This window comes from Charadrius vociferus, unplaced genomic scaffold (genome assembly GCF_000708025.1).
Source record: "Charadrius vociferus isolate BGI_N301 unplaced genomic scaffold, ASM70802v2 scaffold32, whole genome shotgun sequence".
Classification (NCBI taxonomy): domain Eukaryota; kingdom Metazoa; phylum Chordata; class Aves; order Charadriiformes; family Charadriidae; genus Charadrius; species Charadrius vociferus.
The window spans coordinates 11,897,675-11,919,697 of record NW_009647856.1 but is presented as its reverse complement, the minus strand read 5'-3'; the positions used below and the strand labels follow the sequence as shown (position 1 = coordinate 11,919,697).

Sequence of the window (22,023 nt, the reverse complement as noted above, 5' to 3'; positions counted from 1 at the left end):
CACCCCCCCACCCCCACCCCCTCCTTTCAGGGAGCTGTAGAGAGCGAGAAGGTCTCCCCTCAGCCTCCTCTTCTCCAGGCTGAACACCCCCAGTTCACTCAGCCACTCCTCATCAGACGTGTGCTCCAGACCCCTCACCAGCTCCGTTGCCCTTCTCTGGACACACTCCACCACCTCAATGTCTTTCTTGTCGTGAGGGGCCCAAAACTGAAAACAGTACTCAAGGCGAGGCCTCACCAGTGCCATGTACAGGGGGACGATCAGTTCATCATCATCTTCACTGTGTATGTTCTACTTCTGAAATACCTGTCGGCAAGAAAACATGGTGCATTCAAAAGCTACCTTTCTGGGAAAAAATCTTCAGTAAGGATTTGTTAAAGGCTGATGATTCTTTCTGACAGTGTCTTCTTGTGATGCAGCAAGAAAGCTTGTGCAGCGTATGTCAATGGGTGGCTGAAACAAGGTGCTCAGGGTCTGGGTTCCTACATGCCCCATGCTGCTCACGCCTCTCTGTGCCCTCTGGTAACCCTCACTCCCTTTGTGCCCTTGGTGCGACCGCTCTAATACACAGAGAGAATTTTAACTTGTCTTGTGAAGGTTTGAAGAGGACTGGAGAGTCTGAACACTTGAGGAGAGAGAGACAAGCTAATTATATGCTGTATCTACCTCAATTGCAAAACCTTTTCTTTCCTCGACACGAGGCTCTAGGTACGTCCCTGTACGTCACTGCCTCTCCTCTCCACGGTTGTGCCATGGTGGTGTTCTGCCACGCAATCCAGCATTCCAGCAAAACCTGGGAACAGGTTGCCCACAGAAGCTGTGGAGGCCCCATCCCTGGAGGCGTTCAAGGCCAGGCTGGACGGGGCTTGGAGCAACCTGGGCTGGTGGGACGTGTCCCTGCCCATGGCAGGGGGGTTGGAACTATATTGTTGGAGCTTTAATGTCCCTTCCAACTCAAACCATTCTGTGATTCTCAGGTCAGTGCAGAGACATGGGTGAGGGCTTTGTATTTACATCTTGTGGTGGTGTGATGGACAATGTGAGCTGCAGTTCAAAGAAGAGTCTTTTAAATCATTTGCTTTGGAAGCAAACATACTCCCAAGTATGAAATGTTCTTGATTTCATGCAATCTGTCATGGCACCCGCTAGCACAGCTGCTCGGTGGGCGGAAAATGTGGACTGCAAAGCTCGAGATCAGCCACGTGAAGAAGAGGCAGAGTCTCAGATTATTAAGCAATTAAAGATGAAAGGAATCAAAAATAGTCTGACATTAGGCCACAGCAGCCCAGTCTGAATTCAGAGCTCCTCACACATCACTTCTGTACCTCAAAGGGTCTGAAATCTGTCTTACGTGTACCAAACAGCTTCTTTACCTCCCTCAAAGGTCTGGATATCGAATAGCCTGCTTTCCTGTATCTGCACTGCCGCACATCTTGATGTTTGAGCAGGTGAATACAGATCTCGTGTGTTACCCCAGAAAGACCCCCACATCACCACACGTGTTACTGTGATGGTGTTCTCCACCCTCACTCGTGCAAATTCATCAAGGAAAAGAAGGAACTGTTGTAGTTAATGGCCAATATTGGCATAAGAAAAACTGGGCTCATTAATAAAATGAGAATAGAAACCAGAAGAAGATTCCCAACAACTAGAACTACTGGGTTCTGCTTTTAACATGGAGGTTGCGAAGCTTCTTGTCCAGAAGACAAGAAGGGGTAGCTGGGGATTAAACTAAGTGACTCAGAAGACCACTTCCACACAGATGTAACTTTGGAGGACACCATATGAATTCGGACCTGGAAGGGAATCTTTTTAAATACCACAAAAATAACAGTTCTTAAAAAAAAAAAAAACACAGAAAGAAACAAAGCCTTTGAAGAGTCTTTAAACATCCTTTAATTTTGCAGTTCCAAGACTGACACACAAGCAGTTACACAGCTCAGAGGGAACCTGTCTCAGCATGTGAAACCCAGGTGGGTCGACAATTTACTTGGCAAATACAAGTGCAGTGTATTCTCGGTTTGGAGGGATGGTATAAACTCCTCAGCCTCAGCAAATAAAGAACCTTTTACCAGGTGGCTTTACATGGGCAGGGCAGGGCAGAAAAGGTGACCTGAGTGCGCCTCAGACCGCAGAGCTGCGATCTGCCTTCCCCCCAACCTCGCTGATCACCAGTGCTGAGCTACATAAGCCTGCGTGTCCTTCCAGTACATCAAAGATGATTGCAAAATATCTTTTGAGCTGGGGAAACTCAAAAGATATATTCAGGAAAAAAAGAGAATTAAGTTTTGCTATTACCTTACAGCGGCAATTTTCTCCTACGTACATCCACCATCATCCAGTGCAGTATGCGCTGTAGAAACCAATGCCATATGGCTCTGTGATAATGAAAAAGTCGAAGTGGAAACAAATGGTCCCATGTTACCTCCCACTACGAGACTTGGCTTATCGCTATCTGAAGGAATAAGCAACTAGATCTCTTCCCAGTGGAAACAGCAGAAAACTTAATGTGTCTACAACTGTCACGGAGAATAGGACTGGCAGAGCTGAAAGAGGCTTCAAAACCATCAAGATTCAACACGTGCCCAACAGGTCTGCGCTTGACTGTCATAGTGCCGTTTACTTTAGCGTGGTCTGAACTTCCACTGAAGACTCTGACCTAACCCAGTGTGAAATCTTCTCTTTTCCCACCCCGCCAGACAGCGGCTTGCCTTATATCTCAAGGCAAAGCAGCAGCAACAGAGCAAAGCCAAATATCCCACCCAAAATCTCCACCAGGATGCCCGTTCCTGCTTGGAGAACATGTTCTTGGAAGAACGTGTTAAAGAAGCATTATGTGATTACACATCCAAATTCCCAAAACAACCCCAAAACCAAATTTCAAATGGCATTTCCCTTCTCGCTAATGCAATGCCACCCAGAAGACAGGCGCTTTTGCCTTTGATTATAACAGAAATGCGCAGGACCTGCAGCCTGAGAGGCCCTGCTACTCAGTTAATAAAAGCGGCAGAACAGATTACACGGTGGTGATTTTCTTGTCCTTGGTGGCCTGTTTGATAGCAGCCTGCTCACAAATGATCTCCTTCAACCGCTGCAACCTCATGTTCTGGGTGGTTTGGTCTCCCACACCCGTCTGGCTCCGGTGCAGTAAGTTCAGGGCATAGATGTATTCCAGCTCTGTGTACTTCACCCCTTGATCCACCAAGAGGTTTAAGAGCTCATCTGCTGTGTTGTAGAGCATCTCATAATACTGCCTGAAAAGCAAGCAAACAAAAAAAACCCACTCTGGTGAGCAGTGATTCTTGACGCTCCAGACCTGTATTTCTGGAGAAAACCATCAACTGTCACTTTTATTCAGCAGAGACGAGAGCGGAGAAGGCTGTGTCAGGTGCTGTACAAACAGAGCACAAACATACTGCTAGTGAACATCAGGAGATGCCAAGTGGGGATGTATATCACAAATCTGCTCCCCACACTCTTCCATACTCAACTGAAAGACAAACTAAGGGGAACTGAGGGCTCCTCTTTCCTGGTAGGTACCGTCAGCCGAGATGTCACTGTTTGGTATCCCACAGGTAGAAAGCAGTATTTAGATACAGATGCATGCAGCTATATATACACGGTGATGCACAGATGTATCGCTGGTCACTCAGCCTGCAAGAACAGGAATCTTCTGGAAAGGAAAGGAATCGCAGGGGTAAGGGAAATGGAGGGGTTTTTTGTCCCTAATGAAGCCCTCTTGCAGAGAGATGCTAATACGGAGCATGGGAAGAGCTCCAAGCCCAACACTCCAGAGGCCTCCAATGCTACTGAGACACACAATTTGAGAGAAAAAATATTAAATAATGCAAAATAACATTTGAGCTAGGAGCCGAGGTGCCTCTTTTAATAAGTACAAGATCACCTGAAGAGAAGGCATAATACAGAGGCTGCAGTGCAGGCTGGTTTAAACGAATGGAAAGTGGCATTAGTGAGAGAATGGATTTCCAAGGAAGGGGGTTCAAGCAAGTACTTACTGGAAGGGAAAATGCATCATGGGCCAGGGAATCAGCGGGGCAATTCTGACAGCTGCCAATCCAGCCACCGCAGAACAAGTGGATGTGGGACTGGATTATTTGCCCCGACTCCCCAGCCCAGGGGGGAGAGGTGAAATTTGTGAGGGCTTCTGGGCTCCTTTGAGAATTTTTCTTTCCCCTCCCCTTCTTTTATAGCACGAACTGATTAAGGGTTGAAACCGGGAGAAGAGCGTGTGACCCTCGGAAAGCATTGCCTAGAGGTTGTGCAGCAGAAGGGCAATCAGGACTCCAGTGCCCTTTATATAGTACTTTTGTGAATTCCCGGCACGGCCTTTCCAATTCACACAGCTGCACCCCGTACCTTGGTTTCCCCATCTGTACCAGGGGGGAAGATCTGGTGTCAGGGGTCTGTGGTCTACATATCACCAAGAAAAAGTACCCTGTCCAGAGGGAGCTGTGAAAATATAAGGCTTTACAAAGCTCCTTTAGGCAGAGGAGTTCCAAACCCTGGGCAGATCCTTCCAGGTCGGGGATAAGGGCAAGGTTCTCACATATGGCTCTACTGCAGCAAGTTCCAGCAAGCGATGAACCTTGGCTGGGGGTTTAGGACTGTTTGGGGGATCAAAACAACAAAAAAAAAGTGGTGCATGTAAAGAAAATACTCCCTCTTTTTTTTTAGAATTGGTTAACTTTATAGCTTCATCCAGATGTTATACATCCTTGTAATGCAAAAAGGATCTGAAAAGCTCAGGAAAGGAGAAGTGAAAAGATCCCTGTCTGTCTGCAGGCGTCACACGGCAGCGACAACTCGTTTCAGCCAAGTACCCAGCACTTCTTTGGCTGAAGAGCAAAGCAAGGCAGAAGTGGGCCAGAGCAGCTGAAGAGGAGGTCTCTGCATGACTTCTCCACACTTCTGCAGGAGGACAAGGGCAGGCTGCAGTCTAATCCTTAGGTCTTGGTGGAATAAATGGAATAAATACCTACGCAGCTCAGACGAGAAGCGTTTTGCAAGGCTGACCCGGTCCCCTGCAGAGCCACAGCATCGAATCTTTGCTTTTGATAAAACATCACTAGCAGAAGCCACAAAACCACGGGAGGATATTTCTCAGTCCTGGATTCAGGGAGAGGGAGACTAAACCAAACCTCACCTCCAATCACAGGAACAGATTTAGCAGTTTAGTTGCTAACGATGCTAACGCTGTAATCCTGGCACAACGACAAAACCCCAGCACTCTCCTGAGACATGTGTGGAGAACTCCCTGAGAACCTCTTGGCGTGGAAAAACAAACTCGGGAGCATGTCACGGTAAGGCCTGTGTGTCCAATCCACCTCCTGCTACACTGATGGATATTCTTTAAATCTTGGCTCCTCTTGCAGGTAGACACATAACAAGCAAAAAATAGCAGACCTCATGCAATTCCATAAGCAGCAATGCAGTGGCAGGTGACAAAGGCACAGTGGAGGCTCAGACTCATCCTCCTTGATAACACTGACACTACTGGCCAGGTTGGACGGGGCTTTGAGCAACCTGGACTAGTGGGAGGTGTCCTTGCCCATGGCAGGGGGGTTAGAACTAGATGATGTTGAAGGTCCCTTCCAACCCAAACCATGCCATGATTCTATGATTCTACTGTAAACTCTCTCCCAGCCAGAAAAGCACAGCTCATTTTTTCAGCTAAAGCAGTTTAAGGGATATCTGGTTACAGGCAGGGATCGGTAAAGCCCTGTGGGTCAGTGGTCTAAGGATGAGTTTTAATTTCAGCTCCCCTCTTTAGCTATAATTAGTCCTGTAACGTTTATGCTTGAACTTGGCAGACTTAAACAGTGTTATCTGGGACCTTGCAGAAACTAAGAGCCAAGGTTTGAATGGCAGCTACCTACCAGTCGGCTCTGTAGCATCCTTCCGGCACCGCACCTTGACGTGTGGCTCATTCACCGAGAGCCCAGAAGCTGCTGTTACCCTCCATGTTGTAGAAAATTTGGGTATTTATCAAGATGCTTCAGTACACGGTCAGAAATCTAATATAAAGTTAACTTTGAGGGTACTGGCAATATCTTGAGTACAGTTATACACACAATGTGTAGAAAAACCAGTAAGATTGCCAAGGTAAATACTTAGATTTAGGAAACGTTGATCACCTGCAGGGAATTTATGCTGAGCAGATGCGAAATGAGGTTTTCCCTCTGCCAGCTCTGGCTGGGTTTTCAATGAAGTAACAGCGAGGATACCTTGGATGGGGCCATCTTTCTAGAGGTGACAAGTCTTTGCTCCAGAGCACAGGACTTGTGGCCTTCCCAAAGTGACAGAGCACCTTAAGAGAAGAAAAAGCAAAAACTAAAGCTGTTCTGCCTGCAGCCCAGACCGCTCACCAGCCAAGCTCAGCCACGCAAGCCCATCTTTACCCCATGGCCTTACAGCTGCCTTCCTCTTCCTCATCCCAAATCTTGGATTACTGAAGAATTCTGCACCTAATAGACACAGGATTCACCTGTCACTCTTTTCAGGATCAGATTATTTTTTAATTAAAAATCTCCTACAAAATAAAAAAGGGAGCAGGCGAGACAGTGCGAGTGAGTGAAAGGTATGCATTTTTAATTGGGTGCAATTAAAAAGCTGCCGCCTTGGCATGGCATTGCCTTCGGCCAAAGCCTATTTGCATGAGTAATTATTCACTCCATTACGAAGTCTGCTCAACTTTGCCTCCCTTGTCTTTGAAAGTATTAATAAATATTGATCAGACACACTCCTGTTTGCCTTTGCCCAAGCAGCTCTGATGGACTCATCTTCTGATGTTATCAAATAATGAAATATGAAAGAGTGAGTGGGATGAGCCTCTTGTTCTGTGATTTTTTATTTAGGCTCTTCATTTTACTTTCAGAAGTGTATTTGTCCCTGCCATTATAAATGCTCTTTTGATTATCAAGAGGAGGTTGAAAAAAAGCAAGTTAGTAAGGGATGAGGGAAATAAATGGACGACAGGTGAGGGAAACCTCTGTTCAGTGAAATGCTGGCAAACCGCTTTGTTTTTTTTAAAGTTGAGATTTAAAACCAGGGAGAAGAATTAATATTTATTAAAAAGCTGATTCTATCGTCCGACAAATAGGTTAATAAATAATAATAGCGGATTACCATACCTAACCAAAAAGGAAATTTAGCTTCCCAAGCCCTCAGTCGGCTTCCCTGTGAGCACAGCTAAGCAGACGTGAGCTGATTTACCCTACGCAGATGAGCAGCTGGGGCAGTAAGAGCCTCCAGTGCCCAGCAGTGAGATATCTGGGGTAAGAAGGGAACAGATCAAAGCTGAACTCACGAATCTTTACTCACCCGAGTATAAAGTTGGGAATGCGGCTGATGGGAACAAAGTGACCTGGGTGACTCACCTCCTCAGGGAAATCTTTTTATTTGTACGCTTACTCACACAGTTATTATTTATTTGTATTACGCTGAAAAGCATAGATGGGACTTGTTGAGTTGATCTGATATGACAGTGGTACAGGTTCTTACAGAGCATCTCTCGTGATTTGCTATGGAAATACCAACAACTGCCGTTTTACAAGGGGAAGGACACGTTAATCTGGCTCTAAGCCTTTCGCTCTTTAGGATGGCAAATACCTGGCCAAACTCTCCACTTACGTTCAGCTTCAAAGTTGATGGCCGTATTTTGGGGTAGCGAGGAGCAAAGGACTGTCTAAGGTATCCAAAGTCCTTACTATCCTGCTCATACAGGATGATGAACTAGTTTTGATGGCTTGTATGACAAAGATTTGTTCTTTTTTAAAATACAAAATCCATCCTTACAGTGCTCCTTCGTGAGCTTATCTCACATCCCTGAAAGTCAACCAACCGAGACATCTGTGCCCCGTTCCTCTGACTACTCGCAATGGGATTGGGTTCAATGTTTCTGAACTAACCCTTGAATCCTTTGGGCATTTTTTTAGGACAAACAGATACCTCAGAGCAAATAATGCCTAATCCAACCCCCAAATACAACTGTACTCTTTCTGCTCACTTTAGCAGGCTGGAATTGGCCCAGGAAGGTCTACCATCATCTGAAGAACGCCTTTGTACTAAGAGCAGATAGGGAAGGATAAATATCACTGGTGGGAACCGTTCCCAGGTGAAAGAAAAAACATCCCATGGGCAAACCAAAACTGAAGAAGCCAATTAACACACAAAACAGGTTTTTGTGTTTTTAAATAGCCGTTTTAAAAGAAAAACATCAAGTTGCCAACAATGAACCCATTTTGCAAGGATGTATTTTGAGTATATATATATATATATATCAAAAAAGATGGTCTCTTGAACTCTATTCTTGGAGAAAGAGAAAAAAAAATAAAGAGGCTTTCTCATTTAGAAAAAAAATCTCTGCAAAGGCAATCAGGATGAGACGAACTCCTCTGAGGGCTATTAATACCGTTCTCCATTTAAATGCTAATGTTAACCTATAACCCAAGGCCTGCACGCAAAAATTTTTTTCAAAAGATGGCCAGGTGAATTCAAAATTAAATTCTGATTTCCCTGAGAATGACTTGATCTCTTCTTAAGAGAAGGACCTTCAGAAGAACAGTGTGATGTTTCAGGATAAAGGATCTTACTTTAATTATTCCTTCATTATACAGCTGGGTGCCCACTCTGCAGTAGCGCAGACGGAAATAGATTCACAAGGCGAGAACTCAGATCTGGGTGCTGACGTACCCAAAGGGGACAAAAAAATTCTGTACCGTATCTCCCTCCCATTTGTGGGATTAGGGAGTCACTTCTATAGCACCCAAAAATATCTCAGGTACTCTAATAAGAAAGTCAAAAAGGTTAAGTATGAAGCACTTACAGACTAAATCTAGACAAAAACCACAAGACAGGCCAACGAGCATGCAAGTGAAGAGGAAAAAAGGAAAAAAGATCAAAGCTACACTTATAAAGTCACTCAATTTTGATTCATGTGGATCTTGGTGGAACCATTACATTTAAATATAAAGAGGAGGTGAGTGAGTGCGGGAAGAGAAGCCAGAGCAAGAAGTGAGGTGACTTCAGTTCATGTAATGCAGAAGAAATGGATTTTCAGGACTGGCTTGACTGAGAAGAGAATCACATGGGGCTGTTCTGTCTGTGGAGCATGAGATGTTGGGATGGGGAAGGGAAAGAGATGAGGACGGAGCTGATGGTTACAGGGCACCAGAGGTGGGGGTGGAGAGGTGAGCTCTAGCATGCAGGATTTTGCAAAGCAAGTTCTGAAAACTCGAAATACCAAGCCAAGGAAAATCCACATAAACCAGCAATTACTGTAATTTCTACACCTCATGAAGACTGCAATGATGTTTGCACACACGCGTCAGTGACCAGCGATTTAAAGCAAGTGCCTGCAAGTATGGATGCCAGCTCTTCTTCCACCTTGGGAGCTGCTGATAACAAAATAGAAAGGAGTGATGGAAGGTATCTGCTACATCATACACCCACTCTCTAAACCGCTGCTGGTCTTAAACTGCATCCTTCAAGTCCTCTATGCAGTTACAACACGAAAACATACAAGAGAATATCATTACCCTCAGGACACTATTCCACAGGGGAATGTATACCCCGATCATGATTTCTCAAGATTTCTTTCTTGATTATAAATTAACCTGCAGCAGTTCTGGGCACAACAATAGTCATACCCATTCTCTGCCTCCGAAAGAACCCAAAGTGCTTTAGGAATTCACACAACTTTAGATGTCCACATCAGAGATGTCACTGCTGTGCTAGTCAACCTCAGTTCCTCTTCCAAACCATGCCAAAAAATGGACACCTCCTGGGGTGCAATGAACTGTGGATGAGAAGCACCTATTTGTCTCCACGGACTGTGGAAGGAACCTAAAATTAGGCCAAAAGTATCTGTGTGCCACTGTGATCTACATCTTCTCCAGGTGCACCAGAGCCCACCTCGTTCACAACCTCTGGGAAGCTCCACCTCCACACACTGCAACACACGACACAATTTGGGGCAGGAGGCCCAGCTGGCTCTGAGCTGTGTTACTACAGGAGGAGAGCGTCAAGAATGTAAAAAGCACTTAAAAAGCTAAAATGTGCAAACACCCAAGATGTGAAATGGTTGCAAAAGAAAATAAAACATGAATGGAAGAAATAAAAGTGAATTTATAATATAATGGTGCTTCACGCTCCTGCGGTACCTCTGCAAATCACAGCCCTTAATAAATACTCAGGACTGTGATGTAAGGATAGTATTAGCTTTTTTTTTTAACAGCTGGAAGAACTGAGATAAAAATTAAGTCATTTGTCCCAAGTAGAAAACAGTATCAGAGACTGGAAGCCCTCGCACCTTGATTGGCACCATACACACTTTTGGGACTGCAGCGCACAGAACTCTGATCAGGGTACAGAGCCAGGCAAGAAAAGTAGGTGTAAGTACAGCTTCTTAATTAAAGACAACCAGATTAGAAAACCCAATTACTTTCCTTCTTAAAACTTAAACCACACCGACAGCGTACAAAATACTATAGACAAATCAGCTCACCCACGCATTGGCCTCGATGCAGATTAAGCGGCTTTGTTTTAATGGCTAGCTTTGGAAAAAGAACCAAAATCCACGCAACACCTTTGGGTGCTACGTGTTGCCCTGCGTCACCGCAGCACTTGGTTTTCTCTCTACTGCAAATCTTTTTGTAAAACACAGGTGATAAATCACCTGTAAAATGCAGAGGGAATTCGCAAGGGAAAAGGTAAGGTACGTGCAGAACTTCGCTGCTCTTCCAAAAGATCTCTCATTTTCTCACTCTACCTTTTCATCCTGATACCGGCTCAGCTCTACCTTTCTTATTAATATTTCCTTCTTATTTCCTTTTCCCTTCCCCCTGTGGTTTGTCACTCGTGACTCGGCCAATGTTGCCCTGCTGGGAACGCGAGATGCCTGGGGAACCTCTGTGCGTCCGGCGGCGGCATCACGGCGGGGAACCCGTGCACGTGGCGTTTCGAAACCATTCCCCCAACAACTCCAACCACCCTGGCACCGTGCAGTGATACACTGTAATTACACGGCTTTTCAAAGGATGGATAAATCCATTAAACCCCATTAAATAATTTTTCAAAAACAATGTCTCAGACACTCCTCGTAGCTCCATGCTGGCTGCTATAATGAAGAATGGAATTTCTCGCTCTCCAAATGGAACTTTATAGGGTATTAAATAAGCACCCTCAGCACTTATCTAAATCTTTAATTAGTTCTATAATATACTGATGATATCAAGGCTAATTAAATTTATACAGATAAAGAGCAATGAAATTCTAACCAAGTGAGCTGGAAAGTACGTATTAAATAGTAAATTTAATGGTTCAAGCAGATAAATGCAATTTTATATAAAAAAAATTATATTCAATTTACATGTTGTATTAAAATTGATTTTGAGTGTGCAAATGATTGGAAAAAATCTTTTTAATATATCAGTAAAAGTGCTAATCTGGTCTGTTTAAATATCAGTTATTAATGCCAGCATTTGCAAATAAGCCACACACATTTGCATTTTTACTGCATATAGTAAAAAGAAAAAAAATTATCTATACCATATGCCAGTTTGTAAAGAATATTAAGCAATTTTTCCCCTTGCCTCATGCATAAATGAGAGGAAACGTGGAAATGAATGTAGCCTGAAAGGAGAGAGAGTCAGCAGTTCGATGGAAAGTACTGCAAAGATTGCTCCAGTCAGCAAAAAATAATACAATTTTAGCTACCCTTTGGGAACAACAATTACTGTGGCAAAGCCCCCCAGCTTTATTTAGGATCAAGTGGCTTGGAACTGGGTACAAAAACCCGACGGTGTAATTGGGGAGATGCTCAGTGGTGCAAGTTTGCTGATTTTTAATAAAACCAGGAATGTTTGGGAGCTACCGATGGGTGAAGGACACGTCTGATGGAATCTGCTTGCTACGGGGCGGAGCAGGCTGCAACACGTGAACGGTGGTAGGAAATGACAAGGTCCATCAAGTCAATGTCTGCCTGTAGAAGGTTGTGGTCGGGCCTCGGGGCTTCAAAGGAGGTTTGAACCTAGAGTCAGGCAGACAGCCCCAAATTCCTGAAAACTCCACTTTGTGGGTTTTGTTGTTTTTTTTTTTTTTTTTCTGGCTACCTTTGTACATTCAGTTTGAATGCTGCAGTGGCTTCAGAAATTAGGGGACCAAGATTTTTTGTGGACGTGCTGACACCAAATTTAGTTTGTTACAATTTTTTTGTTGAACACCTTGCTGTTTCGCATGGAAGAGCCCTTTATTGGATTCACTTGCCTCATGGCACTATCGTTTCTTCTGGTAGTACTGTCCAATGTCATTACCTTGTGCCAGCCTAGAAACCTCTGAGGTCAGGGAAATGACCTACAGACCCCTGCTTGCTCAAGACCAATCCAAACCAGGAGGAAAACAGAATGGTTGCAGCAGCCTCAATCCCTACTCACTGGCTTATCTTTATCAGTTACCACCACCATCAAGACCTCAAGGGGATTGATTGCCAGGATCTCCTAGCTATGAACGGAGTACAAATGGGGCAAAGTCACTTCATCCTACACTAAAATAGATAGTTATATTGGGTTGAAGTGCCCTGTTGAGGTTGTTTATTATAAAGAAACCAGGCAGCCGGGGGGGATTCAACGCCAAATTTTTAGATGGCCAAAAGTAGAGGACATCAACATAGACCTGTGGGTCTCCTGGATGAAGGAGTTAATGCTTAAGAGCTTCAGTGCTCTCCTCCGCGCATTCTCTGTTGGTCACTGGCCAGATGAACATTTCATCACACCTAATATGCCAGTTCTCAATACTTCTCCTGATGCTTAGAAACCTTCAGATTTGCAGACTAGAGGTATTTATGGCCAGCTGCTACTCGTTTGCTCTTGTGGCAATATTTTTGGTTGAAATTGTTTTTCCCTCTCTAACATACTTAGGGCAAAAAGACGTATTTACAGAGGGAAGCCATCGCCTCTCTAAGGTATTGTTGCACTAGGCAAAGCAGGAAGGCTACTTTTTATTCTTCCTTTTGAAAAATACCACTCCTGAAAGAACATTCACCCAAGCCAGAGCAAGTATTGACACGGCTGTGTGCAGTACAGCTGTGGCCTCTTCTGGCCATTCTTGGTGAAATTTCAGCTCCAATGATCTCAACTTTTTGAGCCAATGGATCTGTACTATGGTATTATTTTTATTTGCCAGACAACACAAACCTGTAGCATTTAAAATTAAAAACATTATCAAGGCGACGTCAGTGCAGGGTGAGACCCACAGCCATAGATGTAGTTTCTATCTCCACTCTCCACTGCACAGAAAAGCCAGGTCTGGTGGTCTTACTGATGGAGAATCTCGGAAACGCATCCCTTCACTCACTGCTCCTTACGTACAGGCTGCAAACCCCAAACAGATCCCACTGCAGCGCAACTATGGTTCCTTGGGAACAAACTGGTCCCTATAGAATGAGAAGGGAATCCCAGCGCTGCTTCTAAACCGATGGAGTAGTTCATAGCCATGAAAAGCAAAGAAATTTCTGTGAACTCTCATTTTTTATCTCATTCCACAAACGCATCCTCTAACCATGCAAAACCTCCGGACGATCAACAAGAACTCTGCTGTGAGAACTGAACATGTAGGTTTTTGTATATCAGTTATTTGTTAACCTCCTCTTTCAGCTCCCATCTGTACATCTCAAAGCACTTTAGAGACACCATATCTGGAACTTCTCCGTTTTTCTCGGCTGAGAAAATGAAGGTCCATTGAGATTAAGGGGTCAGAGTGAAGTCCTTCGTATGTGCAACGGGATGGCTACAACCCAGTACCAGCCATCCCCGTGCTGATGCTCACCGAGTAACCTCCCAGGGCCAGCTTCCCCGCTGGTGTCCACCTTTGAACCCCCTCCAGGGACAAAAAGCACATTTGCCTGACGATTCTTTGAGTCTGCACATTTGTAGGCTACAAGTGAAGGAAGAATGAATTTCGCAGTGCGCACCAAACAGTTAACAGATGGCAAAAAATTACAATCATTTACTGAGTTGCATTGGGCTTAAGAAAACAACCTCGAATATGAAGGCACTGAATCTTATTAAAAAAGACATATTTTACATTTTGCTTCTTCATAATACAAGCTGTTCTTCATGAAAGCATAAAACTTGCTATTATTTGCACCTCTTCTCCTCTTTGTTTTTGCACACATGACAATGTGGAATACATATCTGATATATGACTCCCGTATGCACTTGAGAGACTGACTTCAGCTTTAGATGTTAACGCACTTAGGTGATGTGAGATGTCATCTGAATTTCATATCTTTTCCATATTATTTGATCTCAGATCTGGAATACAAATTGTAAAATACAAGGCAGGCTTTACAGCCTTCAATAAAAGTCCAGTTAGAGATTACACACTGCAGACCATTTCCTGAAAGCGATATGTATCTGTATATGTTGACATCATATGTATATATTCAAAAGCAGTGGTCTGGATTTAATTATTTTAATATTTTTTTTTTAAATACAAGAATCAAGGGGTTTTTTTTGTCTTTACCTGAGCGTATGGATTTCTCTTGGCTACGAAGCCCAGGTTCATTACGGGACAGATTTAATTGCTACATCAGAGTTTGTGTGTTGATATTCTACATCTGATGTGCGAAAGTTCAGGGACGCCAATCAGGCACTCTGCAGATGCCACTCTGCAAAATGTTCTCAGACAGTCTCCATCTGTCAGATATGGTAATACTTGCGCTCCATCAATAATTCACCTCCTTAACTCCATGTTTCCTGCATTTGAGTGAGAATTTTTAATGTCAGCCTCACCAGAGGATCTACCTTGGACAGACAGGAGTTGCCTGATCCGCATTCCCCATTCACACTGTGGTTTTGTGCCCTGGAGCCAGTCGCCTTCTGCAGTTAAGAATCATCTCTCAGTTTACTCAGTTTTTTACCAATTTAGCTGCAAAAATTACAGCTTCCTCTTTGGGGCAGCATTTTCATCTCATCCAAAGATGGAAGTCAGAGGGTAATGTGTGGCCAGCAGGGCGAGGAGGGGATTGTCCCCCTCTGCTGCGCTCTGGGGAGACCCCCCTGCAGTGCTGCCTCCCGCTCGGGGGCCTCAGCACAGGAGAGACATGGACCTGGTGGAGCAGGGCCAGAGGAGGCCACCAAGATGCGCCAAGGGCTGGAGCCCCTCTGCTGGGGGGACAGGCTGGGAGAGTTGGGGGGGTTCAGCCTGGAGAAGAGAGGCTCTGGGGAGACCTTAGAGCCCCTTCCAGTGCCTAAAGGGGCTACAGGAAAGGTGGGAGGAACTTTTTATCAGGGCCTAAGGATAAGGGGTAACGGCTTTAAACTAAAAGAGGGGAGATTCAGACTAGATATAAAGAAGAAACTTCTACACTGCGGGTGGTGAGACACTGGCGCAGGTTGCCCAGAGTGGTGGTAGATGCCCCATCCCTGGAGCTGTTCAAGGCCAGGTTGGACGGTGCTCTGAGCAACCTCATCTAGTTGAAGATGTCCCTGCTCGTGGCAGGGGGGTTGGACTAGATGACCTTTGAAGGTCCTTTCCAACTCAAACCATTCTATGATCCTAATTACAACAATCACAGCTTAGCATGCAAAATCCAACTCAGATGGACTACCCCTTTTCTGGGAAATCTCATGGTGAAAAACACTGGGGTGGCTGAATACCCAAAACTGGATGCTACTGTGTGAGGTAGAGGAGGGAAGAATGGCGGGGAGCAGGAAAGCAGATGATGTAGAGCTGCTCCTCCATGGGTCAGAAACTGATGAAAGGCCACTTGTCCCCATGCCAAGCAACTGGCTCTATGAAGCCTGCAAGAATTTGGTTAGATCCCAGAGCTAGGAGAAGGACCCACTGGTGGTCTCCTCTCTGTGTCGGGCTGTGGCTCCTTTGGGTACTCATCAGTGGTCCCTTGCTCTAGAGGAAAGCACTGTGGAAATCCATAGGAAATCAGTTGGAAGCGAGAGTATTTCCTAGCAGGAGGGCAAATTACTGCCCTAATCATCAGTGCTTCAGCACCAGCGAGAAAGAATGGTTCTCAGGTGCCCCAGTTAGAGAAGACCTTTCCATCAGCCCCAGCTCTCAGCATCTGAAATGTGGAACAACAATCTTTGAACTTTTCTTTGGCCAAGTCAGATGCAGCAAGTGACAAAGGAAAAGAAATCCTGATGATACCATGCGACGTTTTACAGATGCCGTCGGCCAATAATGAGCCATCACCTGGAATGACCTGCCCATCCTCAGGCACCAGTCTTCATCAGGTGGAACGAAACTACTGGGTGCACAATGCAGCTGGTGGAAATCCTTCTTTAGGGACACTGATAAAGACATGTGGCTTGGCAATAGAAGGGATTGCGACTAGTCTTAATTTGGCCAAGAACTCCAAAACAGACCAAAAGTGAATGAATTAAGGATCTTGCTGGTTAGAGAGTAATTAACTGTAGAGGGAAATGGAGGAACGTATCTCAGTCTGCCTAAACACAGGTGTCTAGCGCAACCATTTCAGATGGGGTTTGGGTCTCCTGTAACCCCTGTGTCACACCCGCCAGCCCTGCTCACATACCTATGCTATCCAAGGGTCTTTCAAATGGCACTATATTTAGGAAAGTGAATCATGTCCTTAGCGAGTCACTGGTAAATCTGGGAACAGAGACTGCTCCAGGTAGTGGTTTAGAAGTGGTTTTGTCAGGGTAGGTTAATGGTGGGACTTGATGATCTTAAAGATCCCTTCCAACCTCAGTGATTCTATGATTCTATGAGTCTAGGTAGGGTCAAAGAGTTACTCAAGCCAGCTTTTAAGCAGCAGAAGCAATTCAGCCACTTTAGTGTGTCAGTCTGCTTCTCAGAGATGGACTGACCCTGAGCAAAGGCCACGCTGAGCTAGCACCACGGAGGGCACAGCCGACTGAAGGTTCTTGTGCTTGTGCATATGATGACTGTGTTTGTTGGAACGTGTTGGCACAGGGCTGCTGGCTGCAGGTATCCTGGGGTCTGCTCCTCCCTGCACTGGAAGACAAGCACCCAGGGAGCTGCCATGCAATGCAAGAGTGGTTGTACCAGGCCACACCATGGTCGACCAAAAGTCCATGTCCTGGTGTCCCACTCTGACTGTGGCCAACAGGTCTTTCCCAGAGAGGAGCAGATCAGTGATGTTTCTCTAGATCACCGTCCCAGCTACTGGGCACTCACTGAGCCAGAGGGATGCCTCTGAGACACCCTGAGATGTGCTCTTACCTCCATGGATATGTGCTACACATCTTGGGGCTCCTGCTTGTGGAGAGGTTTCTATATGTGGGTGAAAGGAGCTAGAAAATTGGCCAACTCTGCTGTACGGTTCCTGGGCTATACCTACCCTGGACCCTAGTGTTGAAATACCTAATGCTATGTCATGGTTTGACCCTGCTGGTCCTCTCAATTGTGTTCTTTTTGTCCTTTGCTCATTTTCCCTCTTCTCTCCTACATTCTAGCAGGAACTGGCCCCGGGCCATTGCTATCCCCCTGCTCCTCTCTCCTGTCCTCAACTGTGACCTTGAAAACACGCTTCCCAGAACTGGCCACATCCTCACTGGTCCCTCTTGTGTCCCAGCACTGACATTTTGCACCCTACCAGCCGTGTCCTGCTGCTCCTACATCCTCCAAGTGAAACATTTCTGATTCCTGGATGCCATTGCATCGCTAGGTTGAGCCGCTCCCCGGCTCAAATCTAATTAAGAGACAGTCCTCTGCAAAAGATATGACTTCAGTGCATGGAAAAGTGATGAGCAGCGACTCTTAGAAACGTATCGCGCGGCATCAATATCTGTTATTTCCTAGCAGATTACCGGGTATGAAGCATTGCAGTTTCTAATGAGATCTGACTGACAGGGTAAACCAATCTGCTACTTAAGGACTCGCATGTGTCTTTCTATCTGTGGGGCTTGTGCTGGAAAGATGCAGCCTACTGTGAAAAAGGCAGGACATTTTTCTAATTGCTTCCATTTGCAGGCTGGAGCTAGGCAATAGAGATGCATTTCAAGCTGACAATCCAATATTTACCTTTATTTCAGCTGCAGACAAATGCCTGGGATGGTTGTTCTTCACACACTGACGGTTCCCCCCTTTTCTCTGCAATTTTTTGTGTGTCACACCAACTACCCTTCTTAAAAAATCTGTCCTTCCCTCTAACAGCTCTGTTTGCTGTGCATTTAAGCAGAAGCTCCCAGCAGACTCCCACACCTTCGGCACATGAGCTCAGCACACCAGCTCACCTTTAGGCATGGGAGCAGAAAGCAATTTTAAGATCAAACAGCAGCTCCAAGCAGGTTATGTGAGAGCTCAGACATGGAGTTCGCATTCACATACACTTATGGGGATATCTATTCCCATGGGATGACTCCGGAGGTTTGTTCAGGCTCAATGGGGAGTCTGGGGCTAAATTTTGAATTTTTGCTTGAACAGTGTCCACCAAGGCAGTCAAAGGCTAGACCACAGAGACACCTCAAACCAGAACTATCTCCATGATGTTATTTGACCCTTTAGAAACTGAAAGACATAATTGTAGATTTGCTGCTCACATCCCCATCTGGTTGGCAATTTAAACAGCGTTTAAATGGCCATGCTAGAATCACCGAATCACAGAATGGTTTGTGTTGGAACGGACCTTTAAAGGCCATCTAGTCCAATCCCCCTGCCATGGGCAGGGATATCTTCAACTAGACCAGGTTGCTCAGAGCCCCGTCCAACCTGGCCTTGAACAGCTCCAGGGATGGGGCATCTACCACCACTCTGGGCAACCTACGCCACTGTTTCACCACCCTCACAGTCAAGAATTTCTTCCTAGTATCTAATCTAGATCTCCCCTCTTTCAGTTTAAAACCGTTCCCCCTCGTCCTATTGCTCCACTCCCTGATCCAGAGTCCCTCCCCAGCTTTTCTGGAGCCCCTTTAGGCACTGGAAGGGGCTCTAAGGTCTCCCCAGAGCCTTCTCTTCTCCAGGCTGAACCCCCCCAAACTCTCTCAGCCTGTCCTCCCAGCAGAGGGGCTCCAGCCCTCAGATCATTTTTGTGATCTTCCCATCCCTTCCACCTCCCCTTGGCAAAGCGTCCTTGTAGCACCAGTCAGCTCTCATGGCTCACAGTTGAGCATGGAGGATCTTGCTCCAAAGGGAGCAGACAATCCACAAAAGCCCATTCCTTGTGCTGGTAGGTGCGATTTTGCTTCTGTAGAGCAAAAAAAAAAAACCTTAACTAAAAGCAAAACTGAGTTCCCTCTTCTTCTTCCTCACTTCTCTCTGGACAGCGATCGCTTGCAAAACAGTAATGATCACAGAAAATAATTAAAGACTGAATTGCAATTTAAATACATAAAGCAATTCAGCTAGAGATGTTATTGCACATCCCTGGGTTCAGAAACATGCTCGTGGCCTCCTGCAAGGACAGAGAGAACCTCCGACACTCCTCTTCTTCTCGAGCTCTGCATGGTACACAGGCCCTGGGGTAAAAGGTCCTTCTCCATCCCTCCTCCAGGCTCTTTCTGATACAGAAATCTCCGCCACCAACTCTGCTGACCTTTGCTGGCCCACCAAATTCCTGGAGGGAGAGCTGCAGGCAAAGTTTTACATGCCCACCCCTCCTTTTTGGCCATTCTGTTTGTTTTTTGAATGAGAAACCAGCATGCATTGGCTCTGCAGGAGAGCTGAGCCGCTCCACCAGCTGCATGCATAGAGGTGACAACCACACCGACCAAACGACAGCCATTCACCATCAACGTGTGAGTTGGGACATGACGAATGTCACCGCGAGATACCAGTGAGATGTGCTGTGGCGCTGCAGGAACGGAGGAGGCTGTGACCATTAACAGGGGATGGATGAGGACCTTGCTTTCCATTTAGGCACTATTCTGCCTGTTCAAAATCAACTTTGGCCCCTTGGAATTGTGAAGGTCTTCCTTTTTCTGGATCTCTTGCAGGTCCCTTAGGAGACCTGGGGTCTGTCATTTAGGATCCATTTCAAGGTTGTAACCTTTTAGCAAGATCATGGCTACCAACCATTCATCTTTCATGCTTGGGTGGCCTGTGTGCCTTCACACCGCAGCTGCTGTGTCTCCAACCAGCACCACGGAGGTCTTTCAGATTTCAATCTGCTGTGCCCGGCAGTGCCCAATGCCATAAATACACCACCTGTTTCAGGAGGGATGCTGTAAAAGGAGTATTTTAACTCTCTCAGATCACCATTGCCATCCCTGCACGTTGCTGCCTCAGTGTCCCCAATGCAGTCATGGTTGCAGCCCAACATCTTGTGTGATGCTTGATGTGATTTGACAGATTCAGAAGAGGCCACAAAGATGCTGCGAGGGCTGGAGTACCTCTGCTGTGAGGACAGGCTGGGAGAGTTGGGGTTGCTCAGCCTGGAGAAGAGAAGGCTCCGGGAAGACCTTATTGTGGCCTTCCACTCCCTAAAGGGGCTCCAGGAGAGCTGGAGAGGGACTTTTTACAAGGGCATATAGTGGTGATAGAACGAGGGGGAATGGCTTCAAACTGGTCTGGTGGGAGGTCCCCCTGCCTATGGCAGGGGGGTAGGACTAGATGATCTTCAAGGTCCCTTCTAACCCAAACCATTCTATGATTCTATGACTTCCGCAGCTGTGAAAGTGCAGAGGACCAAGTGAAGGCAAGAGGAGAAGTTGCTTGGACTCGACTGAGAGAAGAGGATTGCTAAAAGATTCCTAGCAAACAGATTCCTAGCAAGCAAACAAATAAAGCTGCTCTCTATGCACACAAAAGGCTGCTTAGCCCCGTCACGGCTAAAGCCAGCGGTGTATCACATGTGTTTTATGCTTGACGTGGACGTGGAAATGAGCTTTCACATTCACCTTCATACTTCTATGGGACGAGACATGCTGCATTAACCTAGGCAGTTTCTGGACACCGTGGTGGGACTGCGGTTTCAGTCTCCTGGTCCAGACTGTGCAGCCTGGGGAGCTGGTGGGAAAGCCCCTGTGGCCTCTTCCCAGCCTAGTTATTTCACCTTTCATGAAAAAATCAAAGTGGAAGGAGACACTGAAGCCCCGCCCCGGGTGGGATGGACACCCAAGGCTGGAAACGGGGCAGAACTTGGCCCACCCACTGAGCCCACACCACACCATTGCTGACAACACACGACTTAAGTTTTGCTCTGCATTTTTGCTCTGATCACCCACACACCAAACAATTCTGTGTAGTCAAATAAAGCAAACGTTGACGAGTGCGCTGCTATTTGCAAGAACCACCACCAAGGTGACAGTGAATACCAGGACTCACGCCCACGGGATGTGCTTTCAAAACCGGGTCTGCCAAGAAAACCAACACCCGCCCTACGTACTGCAGACCTGGAGAAACAAAACCATCCGATTCCAGCTGGACAGCCAGAGTTTCCTAAACTTCGACCTTACATTAAAGCAACCGCAGTTCTACAAGTAACTGGTCAGTGGCTAAGCATGGTCGCAGAGGGCAAAGTCACTAAAGGCAGAAATTAAGAAGAAAAACTTCTAACAAGAAAAATCCCTTCCCTTTAATTACCATTAGCAATGCAGCATGACAGAGAGAGATAAACACACACGCACCTACACAAATAAGGAGCTTGGGAACACAAAGTAATTACTTTGATTTTTTATTTTTTTTTTCCCCACCGACATTCAAAACTTATTAGTCTCAAGAAAGCACATATCAGCAAAAGACTGTCACCCCAGGGATAAATGAGGAATTTGTTTGTAATTCATTTCTAGGAGAATATATCCTGACGTTGTTAATGCAGAGTAGGAATGTGCTCTAGCCAAGTCTAACCGCCAAAAACACTTCTTAAAAACATCTATTCACATCTTCCCGAGCTTGTTTCCCCGGAAATGTGAACGCCGGTTTCTGCTGGCTGAGAAGTTCACCTCCATTGATTGCTTCCCTAACGCACCAAGAACCAAGCAAAGAAAGTCAATGAAGCCTCTCAGTTTTTCAGTCCATTTCCAGTTTAGGAAAATTGAATTAATTTCTTTACTCAGCGCAACT

The 22,023-nt window shown here is 45.8% G+C and overlaps 1 protein-coding gene across 1 annotated transcript in view; it reads right to left on the bottom strand.

Moving 5' to 3' along the window:
• Positions 1-3,016: 3,016 nt before the first annotated feature.
• EXOC4 (exocyst complex component 4) overlaps positions 3,017-22,023 on the bottom strand; it is a 442,826-nt gene continuing 423,819 nt past the window's right edge. The window contains exon 18 of the mRNA XM_009882971.1: positions 3,017-3,254. Within this exon, the coding sequence (XP_009881273.1) occupies positions 3,017-3,254 (238 nt within the window). The remainder of the gene's footprint in view (positions 3,255-22,023) is intronic.